Source organism: Acipenser ruthenus, chromosome 4 (genome assembly GCF_902713425.1).
Source record: "Acipenser ruthenus chromosome 4, fAciRut3.2 maternal haplotype, whole genome shotgun sequence".
Taxonomy (NCBI): Eukaryota; Metazoa; Chordata; class Actinopteri; order Acipenseriformes; family Acipenseridae; genus Acipenser; species Acipenser ruthenus.
Genome location: NC_081192.1, coordinates 83891164 through 83908814, shown reverse-complemented (window position 1 = coordinate 83908814; position 17651 = coordinate 83891164). Strand labels below are relative to the sequence as shown.

Genomic DNA, 17651 nt, shown 5'->3' with positions numbered 1-17651 from the left:
CAACGACTTGTAAATAAAAAATGTCCTTTGAAAGCATTCACTGTTTTGTTCATATCAGAATTAACTAATGCCACATTTACATCAGTACCATTAAACTAAGCTCTAAATGTAGATCTCATCTCATTTCAATATACAATAGTGACTGCCTGCTGCCAGTGCCATTCACAATTTACTACCCAATCTTTAACTGATTGCCAGACATTGGTCTCTTCTTCCACTTAGAAAATTTGGAAAGACCAACTTCTGCCAGCCTGCAGTCTGAACTGGCATCCCTGATCAAAATGGTCTGATCTTGGTCTGCTACTGATGGACAGTCAGGACATATTTCAAACCTCTTTCAATGCATTCCCAATAAGTCAGTCACATAATAAATGCCTGAGCAATTCAATGAACCATTTCTTTATTGATTCTTCAACCAAAGGAAATGTTGTAAGCACACAGCCTTGAAAATGTTCAACCATGAAATACAGTAATGGGGACTGCTTGGGCCGTAGAAAACCCAGGTACTTATTTATATTGTTTTCATATTAAAAGGTAAATACAGTGGCTTTGACTTTTGTGCAACAGTATATGTTGTACATTGGAAACATGCAGTATTGCAGCCTTAGGTGACTGCAGCCTTAGGTGACAGTGGCATCTTAGTTATTGTCCTGGTTTCTCCTTCAGTCTTGAATTCAAGTTAACAGTGTGGAATAACAGTGGTTTGTGGAATGCATGTCCTCAGGGCAATTCAGTTAAATAATTTTACACAATATTGCGGCTACTGTTCTTTTAAATGTAGAAATGGTCACACTGCAGATAAAACATTGCAAAATACTTCTTACTGACTTTTGTTTCAAAATGAATACAGGTGTCCAAAATTGGCCTTTATCAATCTCTGTCTGTCCTGACACAAATGTGCCCCTCTGATTCTTGTAACTTCGCCCACGACATTTCTGTTGTCAATGGTTTAATTTTATACCATATTAATGCTGCTTGTTATTCCCTCACTCAGGTCACGTATAATCAATTCAGACATCTGGTATCCAAAGCATCAGCAAATTACATTACTTGGCTTTCCCAAAATACATGATAATATCAACAAAGAACCATGATAAACTGTGATTGGATTTTATCTTTACAGTACCTCCACAAAAGCAACATATACATATACATTTTGTGTAGGAAATCAGTGGCCATCTACTCAACACAGTGAGATCTAAATTTAGCTGAGAGAGAGAGAGAGAGCACAGCTTCACATAAATTACAATCTTCAAGTTGCATTGGCCTGTGAAAAACAGCACAGCAAAAAGTGAACCTCAAATGTCTGTCTATCAAATATTAACGGCTTCATTTGTGTTTAAATGAGAGAAGCAGTAGTGGATGGAAATTTTGATGCCATTCAGTGTGGTACATTGCTGGCATTGAGGGAGAGCGAGCACACACAAGATAAAGTGGGTCAGTCAGAAGGAATGAGTACAAACTTTTCATTAGCAGCGCTATCGATTCCGATGAGTCATATCCAGTTCTGAAACACAATCCACTAGGCAAGATTTAGCTGTAAAAACATCTGCTCATGAATAACTTAAAATGTCACCATGTGCTCCATGGCAGCTAGATGTAAAGTACTAAAAGTAGATGGGAGATGCGCAGCATTGAGGACGATGGTAGTTTTCTAAGTCTTGTGAAAGGTAAAAAGACTGCCGCATCAGCCATCAGACACAGGAGGAGACACCCAGCCGTACTTCTCGTGGGTTTTCACCAAGCTCTTAAAGGTGGCCTCTGCATCTTTACGGCTGAAAGATTTCTTGGACTTACCAGTTTTCCTGCAGATCCGGCCCTGTACCAAAAGAAAGGGAAAACAATTACAATTATTTGTATTGTCTATTACCATTTTAAGGATTTGGTTTGGGGGTATACATGATCGCTAAAACTAAAACATTGGTAAGATGACAAGAACATAGTAATTGTATAGACTAGTAAATATAGGTAGTCTTACACCAGCTTGTTTTTCTTAGCTTCGGCCAGGTGGAGGTGGCTCTTCGTGTTTTCCTATGCATTAGACTGTTGTATCTGAATGGTTATTGGTACACATTGATGATTGGAATGGCATGCTGTTAATTCATAAGACAAATGCGCAGTCTCTTAACTATGGCTCCTGACTACAGCGTTATGAAAGGGGAGCACTGTAAATGGCTGCACAACTAAAATATCATCATCGGTATCTTTCAAAATCTTCATAATGTATAGGAACATTTTGCAATCCAAAGGAAAATCACTATACTTTATCAGCATGAGGCATATCCCTAGTTAAAATTGCAAATGTGGGCAGAGGAAGGCAGATACACAGCCAGAAGTATGATGTAATCCACACTGTGTTTTTTGCCGTATACCAAGTCATTCCGATTAAGTTTTCTGAGTTTATTTCGCCTTCATTCCCCAGTTGATTAATTAATTACAAAGATCCAAACAATGACAGTAATGGTTATGTGTGTTTGTTGTAAACACTAAAGTGTGTTCTGTAGCACTTTAAAATCCATATGGGGCTCATACCCTTTGCTGCTGCAGGTAGTAGCGGATGGTTGTTTAGTTCACAGAAAGAGTGGGCTGAAAGCTTGTGTGCCTACAACAATGTCTGTTTTCTGATGATGCAAGGATCATATTTTCAAATAATTGTGGGACACAGCCCCCAGTGGAACCTGCAGACAATTGGTTCAGGATGCAAGTATGACATTTTCTATTGTTACATCACCTACTAGTGTACTGAAACTATGGCAACAAGCCCCTTGACACAAGACAAGAAAAACCCAGTTTAATCATATAGCAAACATCCTTAACATCTCTGGTCTTTTAAAGTGACTGTAGTTTACAAAATAATACTAGAAACATTCACTATGTAGGTCTCAAATGTGTAGTTTTGAAAGAGACCTATATTTTAGCAAGCATGCATTTTAATTTTTAAAACATGCAAGCTGAGAACTTTGTTTAGTCTAGTGAAAAGGAAAATGACATTTTGATTTCATTCAAAACTGCACATTTGAAATAATGATAATGAACGGTGGTGCACAACAGGTAAGAATTATGAAATAATGTTATCTACAACCACTTAAGGATGTAGGGGTGGAGGGGTTAACATGGTTTGTTATGAATATACGCAGAGATCAAGTGAGCTTTAGCTCAAATATTATTCTAGCGTATTAAGTGCTAGTCCTGCAATATTGTTGAAATACACAATAAATCAAGTGAAAGCTTTTAAATGGTCTGCAGAGATTTGCAGCTTCTGTATCATTAGAACAGGTATTGTATTGTGCCACACTGAATGATATTTTATGGCATATTTGGAAAATAATTGAATTGCCGTAACATCTTAAATGTCTGGTACAACCAGAAGAAAATGTAAAGGCTTTTAGTGGTTTAATAATGACAGACAACATTTTAGAAAACCAAACAGAATGGCTAGGGATTGCTTAGACTACACCAAATTTAATGTCAGGCAACTACTGTACTAAGAAAGGCTCCTTGTCAACTTTAAAAGAGCTGCCCAGAGGTAATAAAAATGAGCATTAAAATGACAATGTGAAGGTATTCCTTCCACAGAAATGAAAATCTGAGATTTAACTCCATTCTTTTAAACAATACATTTGAATACAATGCTGCAAGAATTAGCTATAGTACATTTGTTTGTCTTTCTTCAAGCCAGACCCTTCATGAATAATGATATATAAATGCTAACAGGTTTGTTGGAATCAATGTAAACAAAAAAAATATGATTTTGGTACATGAAAGAATGCACTCTCCAAAATAGCCTTCTTTCTAAATTATTTGCTGGAATGCATTTTCCACAAGCCAAGTGAATGGATATACACTAGTGAGATTAAGCCTACTGAAAAGCAAAATATCAGTATCAAGGGATGTATTTGCTCCATTTACTACTATATTTCTGTGGAAGTAGATATCAAATATCTCTAAGCATGATAATTAATGATTATAGCAAATTAAGTCTTTTTAGAAAAAAAAGAACAGAATGTGAATCTCTTGTAAAATGGAACTGTAAATCAATCAGTCATAACCATTCAAAGGATGCACTTTTGGTATAGACTGGAATTTCCAGACTGCAACTCTGGCTAAAAGGAAGAGACATTATTTTCAGATATTTCCATTTTGAAAATAAATATGAGCCATCAGATCTTTCTTATTTTGTGGAATTCTGCAGTTACGATGGTTTAGAGCTCTGCACTGTACTTGTGTACAGTGCAGGTAGGTATGTATGTAGGTATGTATGTATTTCACACTTTACAGTTTCGCATATGTCTAGAGAACTGCTAGTGATACTGTATTGAAACATGCTAAAGAGCGCTGATTATATGGAGGCTGTCTGTCTCTAGGTCACACATTTTTACACATGTCTAGAAAACCACTTATTGTGATGAAACTTGATCAAGAAATGCTTTAGCATACGTTATTGACATTATTAATGTACAACTTAATTAGAGAAATAAATAAATAATTTGGGGAAAAATCATTCTATTGCTTCTTCCTATAAATTTGCAAATCAGTTTTTTGCACACATGTTGCTCATTTGAAGTGTCCTTTATGGTATGTATTTGTGGGTTTCAGGAGCAAACTCCATTTACTTCAGAAATAAATATCAGGCAAAGGAAATGACCAGCTGCTGTTTCCATGGAGATGTTTTAGAGATAGATTAAAATATCTGATTTGTGGCTCAGGTGCTGTCAGGATATACAGCAATTAAATTAGCAGCAAAGATACACCTTTTCTCTTAATGCATGGAACTCCATAGTAAAGTGAGTCAATAGCATGAATCACTGTTACACCTCAAGCACACAGTCTATCACAAAAATCCTTTAATAGCAATGTACACAAAGCATGCCTTTAATGGATAAATGCAATGATAAGTCAAGGAACACTGCCTTCCAAAGCAGTGGTTAAAGAAACAGGCTTGTAACCAAGAGGTCCCTGATTCAAATCCCACCACTGACTCATTGTGTGACCCTGAGCAAGTCACTTAACTTCCTTGTGCTCCGTTTTTCAGGTGAGACGTAGTTGTAAGTGACTCGGCAGCTGATGCATAATTCACAGACCCTAGTCTCTGTAAGTCGCCTTGGATAAAGGTGTTTGCTAAATAAACAAATAATAATAATCTTCACCTTGAATTTTAAAGTACTAACTTGGATCAAATACCACTTACCTGTTTTTTGTTTCAAAACCAGTGAATCAGAGAACTGCCATTTGTATAATACTTTCTTTGTAATCCACATTTTCTGTGATATCATTAATGTTAGAGGGTTACTATTACAACACATTTATTTTTGAAAAAAAAAAAATAAGGTACATAAATGGATGGACATTGACGAAATGTTTTTGGTTTCCTTTTAATCACTCGATCATTCATCCTTCACCATGACACGCTTGAGTGACTATGACTGAAGCATATGCACTTAATCACCTAATTAGTGAGACAGTTGATTGGACACTGGATATGGAGTGATTTCAGCTGTTGAATTGCAAGCTTGAATAAAAGCCATAAAGAAAATCACAAAAAAAAAACACAACATGCCACGTTTGTCAAGAGAGCAGCGCCTTCGTGCAATCGGCATGTTGGAGGCTGGACTAGGGCAGCATACTGTGGCTCGCCGTCTTGGGTGCTCACAGCCAGCAATTTTAAACCTGGCGAGATGGTATAACCAGACACAAACTGAAAATGACGGGGAGACCAAGAGTCACAACACCGGCCCAAGATCGACAGATCATTTTGCAGCAATGTTCATGATGTCAATTGTTAATCAGCACAATAAAAAGTCACTGCACCTGCTCTAAAACAGAGTTTGTCATTTTTCGATCATGTAGTGAATTTTATCCAAATATAAGTGGTTTCTTTTGATGCTCAAATATAAATGATACGTTTCTTTTGATGCTCAGTATATATATTTTAGAAAATGCTAAATGACACTAATTCAGTTCAGTCTTTGGATTTATTTAGTTTCTTGTAGCATTCCTAAATCAGTAATATTTAGTTTGTATTGATAGGAATGTCTCATACATGTAAAACGGAAAAAATAAAAATTCAAAATTACTGTCCATTTTGTATTCAAACCACATTCAAAAAGAATCCCATCACAATTATTTTCAGAAAAGGGAAATAATCCAAACTTGTTAAAAAGATCTACAATCTGTAAGATTTTCCTGATCACAAAACATGTATCAACTTTTGCTTTCTTAAAAAAAAAATCAAAACAAAAAAACACCTTACAATTAATTTACACCAATGACCATTAAAAAATAAGTACAGTAATCTGTCGCATATCTGAATGCGTGGGACCAGCATAAGGGCGGATATGTAAAAAGTCGGATAAATTAATCCTGTTTTAAATACAATTATACACAGCTGTAACAATTACTATATTCACACAATTATTGTTTTGAGATTTAGCTTTTATTAGGGAGCTCCCCTAAATACCTTGTTTAGAAAGATACAGGGTAATAATGCTTGTGACAAGAGTAGTCATCTGCCGTGGGGATGCATGCATTCGCTGCTGAGTGACAGGCAGGAGATCGAGACGGAGGTTGATACGCCTCACAGGCGAACAGGATTTATTTACACATCAACACACTGAACAGCTCACGTGACCAGCAATGGCAGACGCATGGAGCACATACAACACAGTGTACAAAAAACTTTGGTAGAGTCTACAATCTCTGTTCAATAAACTAACGTTGCTGAAGAGATTGATCATGGCAGATAAACAGATTCGCAACGGATTACTGTGGGATAGGCGGCAGAGTAAGTACATTTGCATTCCTTTGACCTCTAGTGGATGAGATTCTAAACCTGATTAGGTCACAAACAACTTCACAAGAGATGTAAGTTTGATAGTCCTAACTTTGGTAAATGAAATAATTTATTTTAAAACAGAGATAATGACCGCTGAGTGTAATACTTATATTTAATATTTAATCAGATAAATACTTTCTTACTTAACACTGATCACTTCTTTTTACCTCTTGAACACAATGTGGTGCTTTGCTACACAATGGACTATGCATGTAAAAAACTGGTCATGGGCTGGGAGAAGATTCTGAACTACGACGAATATAAATGGCAAAGACCTGATTATATAACAAGTGGACATGCTCAGAAAAGCTGCAGGAGCTACAGCCCCTGCAGAAATCTGCTGCTTTAATGGTGCGAGTCATAGCAATTGGGGAAGCAAAGATGAAGCATTTCAAAACCACTTCTGTCCTTTGCGAAACAATTCAGCTGAATGCCACACTCTTGTATGGGGACACCAGCATTGAAGTACCAAAGATAAACAGAACATTTTCATTTCCATTCACATCCTATACTTGTCACACACCACCACACAGCTTACTAATTGACAGTATACAATATCTGCATGGGCTTCAACCAGCAGCTGTTGTTTAATATAGGATAATTTGGTAATAATCTATTTTGCTTATTTACATACAATAAAAGGCCAAGTAGCAACACTAAAAATGTAAAGAACCATATAAAACTGGTAGAGAAAACACCAGTAATATTTGTTTGAATACCTAATTCATCAAACTGTATATTTCCTCCACCCAGACTTATTGTATTCCTCTAACTTATGGTATGTCCTTTTCAGAAAGATTTGTGAGTGAACTTTAGTGGCACCATAATTCTACCTTGAAGTTCCTTGGATATAATATCTAAGGAAATCCCTTAATTCTAAGGAAATACTAGTGAACCAGTAAATCCTCATGTCATAAAGTAAAATGCTTTATTATTGCTTCCAGCACTGATCTCCAACTGAAATAGAATTCTAAATGGCAGCTGTGAAACTTCAAATGAATAATTTATTGAAATTCACTCAGGTACTGTTCTGCATTAAGCCAATTATATTCTCTCACAGAACTCCCATGCCACATGCGAAACTATTACATGCTGTTTGCATTTCAAAAGATAATTTTTACAGTATATCAAGGAGAAACAATGCTTACGAAATCAAGCAGAATGATGCTTAGCAGAGTGCATATATTTAAACAATGATGACTGACAGGCAGGGTATTTCCTGGCTGTTAATGCCCCTGGGAGAGTTGAAGGCCCGAGGTATAAGCCGAGGGACTTTAACCCAGCTGGGGGATTAATGGCCAGGAAGTGCCCTGCCTGGAGGTCATTATTGCTATTATAAACTGTCTTTATGGTTTTAACAGCAGTAACATTAAGATTTATAACCTTTTACTTATTTTTTTCTATATGTCCTTGTGGCAATGTGCCCCGCCCCTGTGTGCATGTGTGTGTTAATGTTGGTGTATAGAGATTGGTACACGGGATATAAACGGGTCTGTGTTTCACGTGTATTTAAAAATGTAGATTTGTATTTAGGCACGAGGAGGGCACAAATCACTTCACGTGCTGGTTAAATGTAATATGTAAGCACGGGGTTGCATGTAATGAGTTCACGTGCTGGGATTCAAGTGAATAATTAATTAGTAATTGAATCCCAGCACAACAGTATATATAGACACATTTTCATTCACTCGGGGTTGGGTGTTCGAGAGTGGAGAACGGGAGAGAGAGAGAGAGAGAAGGAGAAAGAGAAGGAGAAAGAGAAAGAAAAACGTAAAGTGTTTGTTCTCACCGTGTTTGTTTGTCTCCGTGCACCGTTTGTTAAGTGTTAGTTCGTTTTGTTCGTCTATTTATTTTGGCCTCAAGTGCCGTGTCCCGTGTTTTGTGTTCAAACCTTTTATTTTCTGTTCTGTTTATTAAATGCTGAGCGCGATCACGCGCTCAGCCTCATCAAAACCCCAAGTCTCTGTCGTTTTATTTCCTGGATCTGGTCTGACGCCACCCACTCCGGCCGTCTTTGTGACACGTGGTGTCATCGTGGGATAACAGCGCCACCAAGCGTCAGACCAGGAGAGGGGGGTTTTTGTTTAAAAAAAAAAAAAAAAAAAAACAAACACAGGACTGTTTCCAAAAAAAAAAAAAAAGGGAAAATGGAAGGCTGGAGAGACGGCTGCCGGGACCTGGAGGACCTCCTCGGGGGCCTCGAGGACCAAGGCTGGTGCATGGCCTGTGGGGTCTAAGGACACACGGTGGCGATCTGCCCCTTTCAAGGTGAGGAGGAAGAGGAACCGGCCCAGGAGAGGAAGGTAGGGAGGAGGAGTAAGAAGAGAAGGGGGAAAGGAAAGCTGCAACAGCAACCACAACACCAGCCGGAGGAACAGCAGCCCGGGTGTTACTGCTGCGCTGAGCCTGGGCATTCCAGCACCAACTGCCCCTGGTACCCCCTCGGACAGCTACCCCAACTATGCCCCATCTGCAGAGGTGAGCACTTCGTGGCCCGCTGCCCTGTCCATCAGGAGAGGGAGAAGCAGGGGTCGCCTCAGTCTCCACCACCAGCAGGGGGAGGTAGACTGCTGCTCCCACCGCCCCAACCACAACTGCAACAGCGGCCAGAGGAGCCAGAGAACCTGTTCCCCTGGTGCACCTGGTGCGGAAAGGTGGATCACCGCTGGAGGGACTGCTCCGAGGTGCCACCGAGCTGGTGCAGGCGATGTGAGGAAGGGGGACACGACTGGTCGGGATGCCCCTATGCCAGCTCGCCAGTACCTGAGTGGGAGGAGCCTGAGCGTCCACAGCCCAAGCGGGAGGAGCCTGAGCGTCCTACGCCTGAGTGGGAGGAGCCCGAACGTCCTACGCCTGAGTGGGGGGAGCCCGAACGTCCACAGCCCAAAAGGGAGGAGTCGGTGCGTCCACAGCCCAAAAGGGAGGAGTCGGTGCGTCCACAGCCCAAAAGGGAGGAGTCGCTGCGTCCACAGCCCAAAGAGAGGGAAGTTGGGGCTTCCACAGCCCAAAGAGAGGGAAGTTGGGGCTTCCACAGCCCTAGGACCCAAGCTGCCAGCAGAGGGAGAATGCCTGCTGGTTTCACCTCCACCAGCAGAGGAAGAATACCTGCTGTCCCCATGTCCACCAGCAGAGGGAGAATGCCTACTATCCCCATCTCCACCAGCAGAGGGAAAATGCCTGCTGTCCCCATCTCCACCAGCAGAGGAAGAATGCCTGCTGGTTTCCCCTTCAGAGGCAGAGCCGCACCAGTCCCCTGCAAGAAAGGCAGAGCCGCACCAGTCCCCTGCAAGAGAGGCAGAGCCGCACCAGTCCCCTGCAAGAGAGGCAGAGCCGCACCAGTCCCCTGCAAGAGAGGCAGAGCAGCACCAGTCCCCTGCAAAAAGGGGAGACTACACGCTGCTCCCACCTCCGTCGCCAGGAGACTACACGCTGCTCCCACCTCCATTGCCAGGAGACTACACGCTGCTCCCACCTTCACCGGCAGGAGCAGAGCAGCCGGATCTGCCTCTGCCTCCGCCACCTCCACCGCCAGGAGCAGAGCAGCAGGAGCTGCCTCTGCCTCCATCACTATCAGGGGGAGAGGAGCAGGAGCTGCCTCTCCCTTCACCAGAAGGACCAGGACTAGATGCTGGCGGTCCTCAGCAGCCCTTGCATAGGCTGCTGAGGGAAGCACGGGGAAGAACCGCCCGGCCGCAGAGGCCGAGAAGAGGGCCAACACCCGCACCCCAGCTTGTCCTGACTCCCTGTCTCGTTTCGCCCAAGGATGCCTGCCTCGCTTCGCCCAAGGATGCCTGCCACGCTTCGCCCAAGGATGCTTGCCACACTTCGCCCAAGGATGCCTGTCTGGCATCGCCTGGGGCTGCCAGCCGCTCCGCATCGCCTGGGGTTGCCAGCCGCTCCGCATCGCCTGGGGTTGCCAGCTGCTCCGCATCGCCTGGGGCTGCCTGTTGCTCCGCATCGCAGCAGGAAGTACTGTGGCCGGGACCCCACCAAGGGAAGCTGCCGGCCACGAAGAAGGTGGGGGAGGTCAGGAGACCTGCTCCCACTGCAGCAGTTTTGCTGCCGGAGATCGTGGGGGAGATCAGGAGACCTGCTCCCACTGCAGCAGTTTCGCTGCCGGAGATCGTGGGGGAGGTCCGGAGACCTGCTCCCACTGCAGCTTCTTCGCTGCCGGAAGTACTGTGGTCGGAGCCCCACCAAAGGGAGCTACCGCTACAAAGACAGGGGGACGAGGTCAGGAGACCACTTTCCCCAGCAGCAGTTTCACTGCAGGAGTGGACCAGCATGCTGTCAGCCGTGCCACTACCGGCAGGGGTGCTGACAGCATTGCCAGCCGTGGGCCCACTGAAGCCTCCCTTCCCAGCCCGCGACTTTGTCCTGGACTGCTGGGTTTTTAAGGGGGGAGGTGGCCGTTGAGGCCATGTGTGCTGCGCACAAGGGGGGGTATATGTGGCAATGTGCCCCGCCCCTGTGTGCATGTGTGTGTTAAGTGTTGTATGTTGCGTGTGTTAATGTTGGTGTATAGAGATTGGTACACAGGATATAAACAGGTCTGTGTTTCACGTGTATTTAAAAATGTAGATTTGTATTTAGGCACGAGGAGGGCACAAATCACTTCACGTGCTGGTTAAATGTAATATGTGAGCACGGGGTTGCATGTAATGAATTCACGTGCTGGGATTCAAGTGAATAATTAATTAGTAATTGAATCCCAGCACAACAGTATATATAGACACATTTTCATTCACTCGGGGTTGGGTGTTCGAGAGTGGAGAATGGGAGAGAGAGAGAAGGAGAAAGAGAAAGAGAAGGAGAAAGAAAAAGAAAAACGTAAAGTGTTTGTTCTCACCGTGCACCGTTTGTTAAGTGTTAGTTCGTTTTGTTCATCTATTTATTTTGGCCTCAAGTGCCGTGTCCTGTTTTGTGTTTAAAACCTTTTATTTTCTGTTCTGTTTAATTATTAAATGCTGAGCGCGATCACGCGCTCAGCCTCATCAAAACCCCAAGTCTCTGTCATTTTATTTCCTGGATCTGGTCTGACGCCACCCACTCTGGCCGTCTTTGTGACAGTCCTGCAGTACTTGTCCCGTGCTGCTGCAGCGGTTCTTCGACGGTATTATTCCGCCTGTGAACAGCGAAGGGAACTATTTTTTTCTTAACAAACAAACCAAGCATTAAAAAATCAAAATACAGTTTAGTTTTTAATTTATGTAAGACAGGGAAAACATTTATGACTGTTGTGTTTCATCCACTTTTTCAAAAAGAAAAGTTAGTTTTAAATAGGTCAATATAACAAACTGTTTCTATAACTAAGTACTATTAAACAAATTACTTTATTCTTAAAAGAAAAGAATTAAATTAGTCATTTAACATTTGAGTTATTTATTTTGTAAAGTTATTTTTTTAAGTTTATTTATTTCAAGTTGAACTGCAGGTTTCCTGTGAAAGTGCAGTTTTGAAACATAGCAGGTATGTTCGTGGCTGAACTTTCTGAGGGTGGAGCAAAGCATTGGGCTTTGACTTTGGAATGTGCTTTTGCAGGTTTGCAGTTTGTCGGAAGGTTTGCTGCTGATTTTCAACTATTGACGGCTGGTGGACATCAATAATTGCAGAAGTTAAGACATTGGAAAGATGTAAAGACCATTCTCGATGGCTGGATAGAGATGGAGACAGTACTTTTTTTTTATAGAGGACTCATTTTTGTGATATGTTCTAACCATTACTTCACGGGTTTGTTGTAGTTCTGACAGTTGACAGTTATACTAGATGTTCTTTTTGGCAGATTGATACCTTACTGTACTTTATCAGTGATGGTTGTGTGGACATTCTGAGGGCATTTCCTGGCTATTAATGCCCTCTACAGTAACCAATCAGACTATAATATTGCATATACACCAGATTTTTCAGTACTTACCTCTCATCTATCCACAAAGTGAAAAAGGTCTCAGAGAGATGTTACTAATGCTTGTTCACAAAGCTGTAAATCATAATCTAGTTCAAGCCAGCTGGTATATACAACATGCATTAAAGGGTTAAAATAAATGAATGGCAAAAAAATGAACTGAAAAGTAGGTTCAGTGAGGAGGGACATATTACAAGTGTTAATATAATATAGTTTAGAATAGCAGTGGTCTATTTAAATACAGTTGCCATCTGTTTCTTTTTTTTTTTTTTTAATTATTTCTTTGGGACTTGCCTTACCCAAAATAAACTGGAGCTTTGGTATGCATTAATGTTTATGAGTTGCCTTTAAACAATAGATCACTGCATGTTAGTTACTTCAACTAGGAAAACATGGTAATTATAATTTGAGATTCTGAAGGTTCATGGAAAAAAGGATGTACTAGACCTAGATTACAAACAAATAACAAACCACTGCTTATAACTGTGTATTAATCCATCTGGGGATTTATAAATCCACTTATCAACATTAATACATTAAATGAAAATACAGGGAAATCAGGTCTGTGGCATGTTTGGGAGGCTGTATTACGATTTGCCACTGTTTAGATCATTAAAACAGACCCAAACATTTTTACGACTGAAAATCACGGATACTAATGATTTAATCGTTTGAGGGTAATTGTTCTTCTCAACCGATAATTCATTTTCATTTTCATTATAAATCTCCCCTTCTTTCTCTATCTGAACAGCACTTTTAATTAAAAGCCATCACTTCCCTTTATTGTAACACTTGAAATGTATTTGCTTACGATTGTAAGTCGCCCTGGATAAGGGCGTCTGCTAAGAAATAAATAATAATAATAATAATAATAATAATAATAATAATAATAATGTAAGGATTATGGAAGGATTATTTTGAATATCAAATCATTTGAATTTGAATATCAAATCATTTGAATATCAAATAATACCTATATTTATATATTTTTAAAAAGTTTGTATTAATAAATAAAAGTTCACGACCGCCCTCCGCCAGTGTGGATTGCCTTGCCCTGTGTGATGCCCCAGTCTGCGTTAACGAAGATCGCTATGTTGGTGTCAGACGTGGACTCATGTACCCCTGCACGCACTCGCCGGACTGTAGCCTGGTGAGCAAGTCTGGGGCGGACTTGAAGCTGGCAGTGGATAGTGTAGCGTGCACAGGGGAAGGCAGCAGCAGGGCTGGTAGGTGACGTAATGACACACGTCATAAACCCGATATACGCTCCTTACAAGTACAGCGGTATCTGCGTTATACTTTAGTGCGAGAGGTCCCGGGTTCGCGCCCGCCGTCCGCCAGTGTGTGGATTGCCTCGCCCTGTGTGATGCGCGTTAACCGAGATCGCTGCTATATACAGCCAAGAGGTTCAAACATAAACAGATGTCTGACAGCCTAATCCTTTTTACAACGAATAATAGGCTACATGGTATTCTGAAAACGTTTGCTGACACACTATTGCAGCATTGAAATTACGTATTCATTATGAAATCATCAATCTGGTTATAATTTACATTAAATCCACAGTTTTTTGGTTAACTTAAAACTTTCATAGGACGGGAGAGTGAAGGTGGCTAATGTCATAGTGTAAAGAGGACGTGTGGACCTTACCTGTCCTTTTACCAGACTCGCAGCAAATTGCCTCATTACCGCTTCCACCGTGTATGCGCTGGACCAGCCGCGGGGTGTCAGCAATTCCATGCAGATAGCCCCTCCGTCGAGTACGTAGCCATTCTCTAGCCGAGGGGTCAACACCCGCATGAAGGGCGGAGAGAAAGGGAAATTGTCGGGGAATGAAATATTGAGCAAGATGTACTCAGTGTTGGTATCCTTCATGTCCTGCCATAGAGCAGAGTCTCTGTCCACCTGATGCAACTTGACATTCCATTCGAAAAGGTTGTCGTCGGCCAGCTCCACCGTTATAAAATTGTCAGCAAGCCTTTTAATTTCCTGCAGTTCCTTCATCAACCTCCTCGTCCTGACCTGGGTGCAGTGCTGTCTGTGCGGTACGAGTGGTTGCAATGGGGTGGCGGGCGCTTTGCTTGCTGCAACTTGCTGTTTTTCCTTGATGTCCTTGCTCGTCTGCTTCTCTTTGCCAGGCGGCTTATCCTTGTTCGATTGCTCAAACTTCTTCGTTTTAGTATCAGGGGGATTGAGAATGTTGTTATCACTGCTCGTGTTGCAGTGCTTAGTGTTGTTTTTCTGGTTGCTTTTGCTGCCTTTGAACGAGCCCTGGTAATGCTTAGGATCCTCGGTGTCTCGGTCGTGAAGTCGAATGAGACCTATTTTTCGTAAAAGAGTAGCCATTACTCCGTTGTTCCTTCTGCTTGCTCCAAATGGCTACAGTGTTTTACTTAAGCAAAAAACAAAACAAAACAAAAAACACACACACACACTGTATTTTTGTAACTACCACAGCTTCTGAAGTCGACAAGTGGGCGATTTTCATTCAGGCTTCGGAACCTGCAGCAGGACCATTAAAACAAAAATAAGAGCAACATTCAAAACGAAGCCACCAATTCCATCACTCAAATAAGCAACCACTAAACCAATGATATACAGAAATTATTTACAATCTTGACAGGTTGTTTTTGCAAGTGGCTGCAGTTTTGCTGCTTTGGTTGCAGATTCTGGACACTCATTTTTTATTTATTTATTTATTTTTTTAACAGAGATTGTTTTTTTGTTATTGTATTTTTCAATTCAATTCAATTACATTACATTAAACACACGCTCCCTTTATCGTATCCTGGCTCGTTTTTAAACAAAGGTCAAAGACATATAATTTCATTTGTTTTTCTTTTTTTTTTTTTTTAGCTCTACGTCTAATGTTATGTTAATAAAAAATACAATTTAAAAACTTACCCTTTCTTATTATTAGAATTGTAGACCGTGGAAGTTTTGTTGAATTCCTCTTGTTTTAATGAAAAAAAAAAGAAATCGGTGCCGAAACGCTGCCTTTCCCTAATCCAGAATCTCTATCAGATCTAACATTGCGGAGGTAAACCTTCTCTGTAACTGCAGTTGCAAGGGCACCAGCAGTAATGCTGCTCAGACTGAACCAATCTGCTCTAATCCCTCGCTGAAGAACAGCACACACAGAAAACCACGTCTGTTACGTAAAATGTCATTGGTCACTGCTGCTGTACCTGGCTGGAATCAACAAACATGGTTTTGATCAGAGTAATCAATGAGGGTTGAGGGGTCAGCTGTTTTGTTTAAATGAGTCGGATTATTTAGCAAAAACGTTTCAAACCATACTTTCTCAAAGCCCCCCGAGCTACCGGCCAGCCAATGAGAAACGCGGATTTTACTATGGAGATAATGAAATTAACCCACAAATGAGGTTATAGCTCTGAGCTGGGCCGCTGTCGCTGGCCAACCAATTCACGACACATAAATGTAAAATAATTGCGTCCTGAATGGCGACTGTTAACACAAATGTGTGTTTATTGTCGAATACTGAAGAAAACAACACTACAGTCTATATATAGTCGGGGCAGTTTTTGAGCGAGTGAAAAGGGGTTTTGTTTCTGGTGTTTTTTTTTTCTTCTATTTAACAAAGTTTCATAATGAATGCATAAGCTATATATAAAATATAAATACTAAATATCAAGTGAACCTTAGTGTTCCAAATTTAGTTAGAATATTCAACGTTGTTTGGTGCAATGCGACTGAAATTCCCAAGTTAATTAGTTAATAAGACAATGAAACAAATATCCCGTGTTGTTTTTAAATGTTATTATTATTATTATTATTATTATTATTATTATTATTATTATTATTATTATTACTTTTTTGGGGACCGCATTATTACACTTTTCGGTTGGAAAGGGTCATGCATTGATACGCAGAAAGACTGAAATACCATCTACCTCCACCAGAGGGGCCCCTCTTAAGATATTCATGAAGCAATTTTGTTGTGGTGCAGAAGGATTTAGGACTACAGTTTTCAGTGTTACCATTTCATGTTTTAAATAAATAAATAAATAAATAATATCACATTTTACAAGAGATGTGTTTAGCAGAAACTGGTTTATCTAATTATAAAATACAAGTTAGCAGTTAGTTTGTTTGGATGTATGTTGGTATTAATGGAATGCAGTTATTGTATTTCAGGCAATTATTAATGAACAATTGTTCAGATTTCAGGAAATCCCTCGTATGGAATAGAAACCATTCTGCTTTCGTCTACCTATTATTCTGTGACAATTCCATTCAGTCAATGTTCTGTTTCAGACCCCAATTCTTTTTAATTTTTGTTATGCAATTAAAGGGCTAATTTATCTATACACTTTCAAACACAAATATCAATATCAATATTATTTTAGACTATAATTATGATGCTAATGTACAACTCAAATAGCTAGTGTGTTCTACACTGTACTAACTGAAACCTTTCTTTGCACTTGACATAGTTTCACATTGGAAATGTGACTGAGCATTTTTAAGTTATGTATAATTTAGATGCACAAAAAACATTACAGTGTAAAGTATTTACATAAATGTTTAGAAGCTGTTACAAAAAAATAGATGTCAAAGGCCACTACAAAAGAGAGTAATAAAATTGTGATCAGATGTTTATTGGGGAGAATACAAAAACATATAATTTTAAATACAATACAATAATTTCCCAAGTTTTACATTTTCACCCCTCCTCCCCCCACCCAAACCACCCTCCACAAAAACCACCCCCTCAAAGGACCTCCCTAACTAATATCAGTCAGATAAAACTGAAGAGGGATTAATCAAAGATCTAATGGAGTCTGCAGCCGATCTCCAGGTCTGCACAGTCCTCTCCCCAGCGCCATGGACCCAAGCAGTAGAAAGTTCCATATAAATTATATCAAGAAAGGCAAGGGTCCATTGACGGTACGG

At 40.6% G+C, this 17651-nt stretch overlaps 1 protein-coding gene across 1 annotated transcript; it reads right to left on the bottom strand.

The window, feature by feature from the left end:
• Positions 1–383: 383 nt before the first annotated feature.
• LOC117399658 (ubiquitin-conjugating enzyme E2Q-like protein 1) lies at positions 384–16020 on the bottom strand. The gene is made up of 3 exons (XM_033998969.3): positions 15639–16020; positions 14385–15236; positions 384–1819 (listed from the first exon to the last, which is right to left on the bottom strand). The coding sequence occupies exons 2-3, from the start codon at positions 15078–15080 to the stop codon at positions 1688–1690; spliced, it is 828 nt and encodes a 275-aa protein (XP_033854860.2). The 5' UTR covers positions 15081–15236; positions 15639–16020; the 3' UTR covers positions 384–1687.
• Positions 16021–17651: the final 1631 nt, after the last annotated feature.

Coding starts and splice junctions, on each gene's coding strand:
- LOC117399658 (XM_033998969.3), bottom strand. CDS start 15,080: ATGGCTACTCTTTTACGAAAAATAGGTCTCATTCGACTTCACGACCGA. Junction 1,820..14,384: donor CGAGTCTGGTAAAAGGACAG/GTAAGGTCCACA, acceptor CTTTTGGTACAG/GGCCGGATCTGCAGGAAAAC.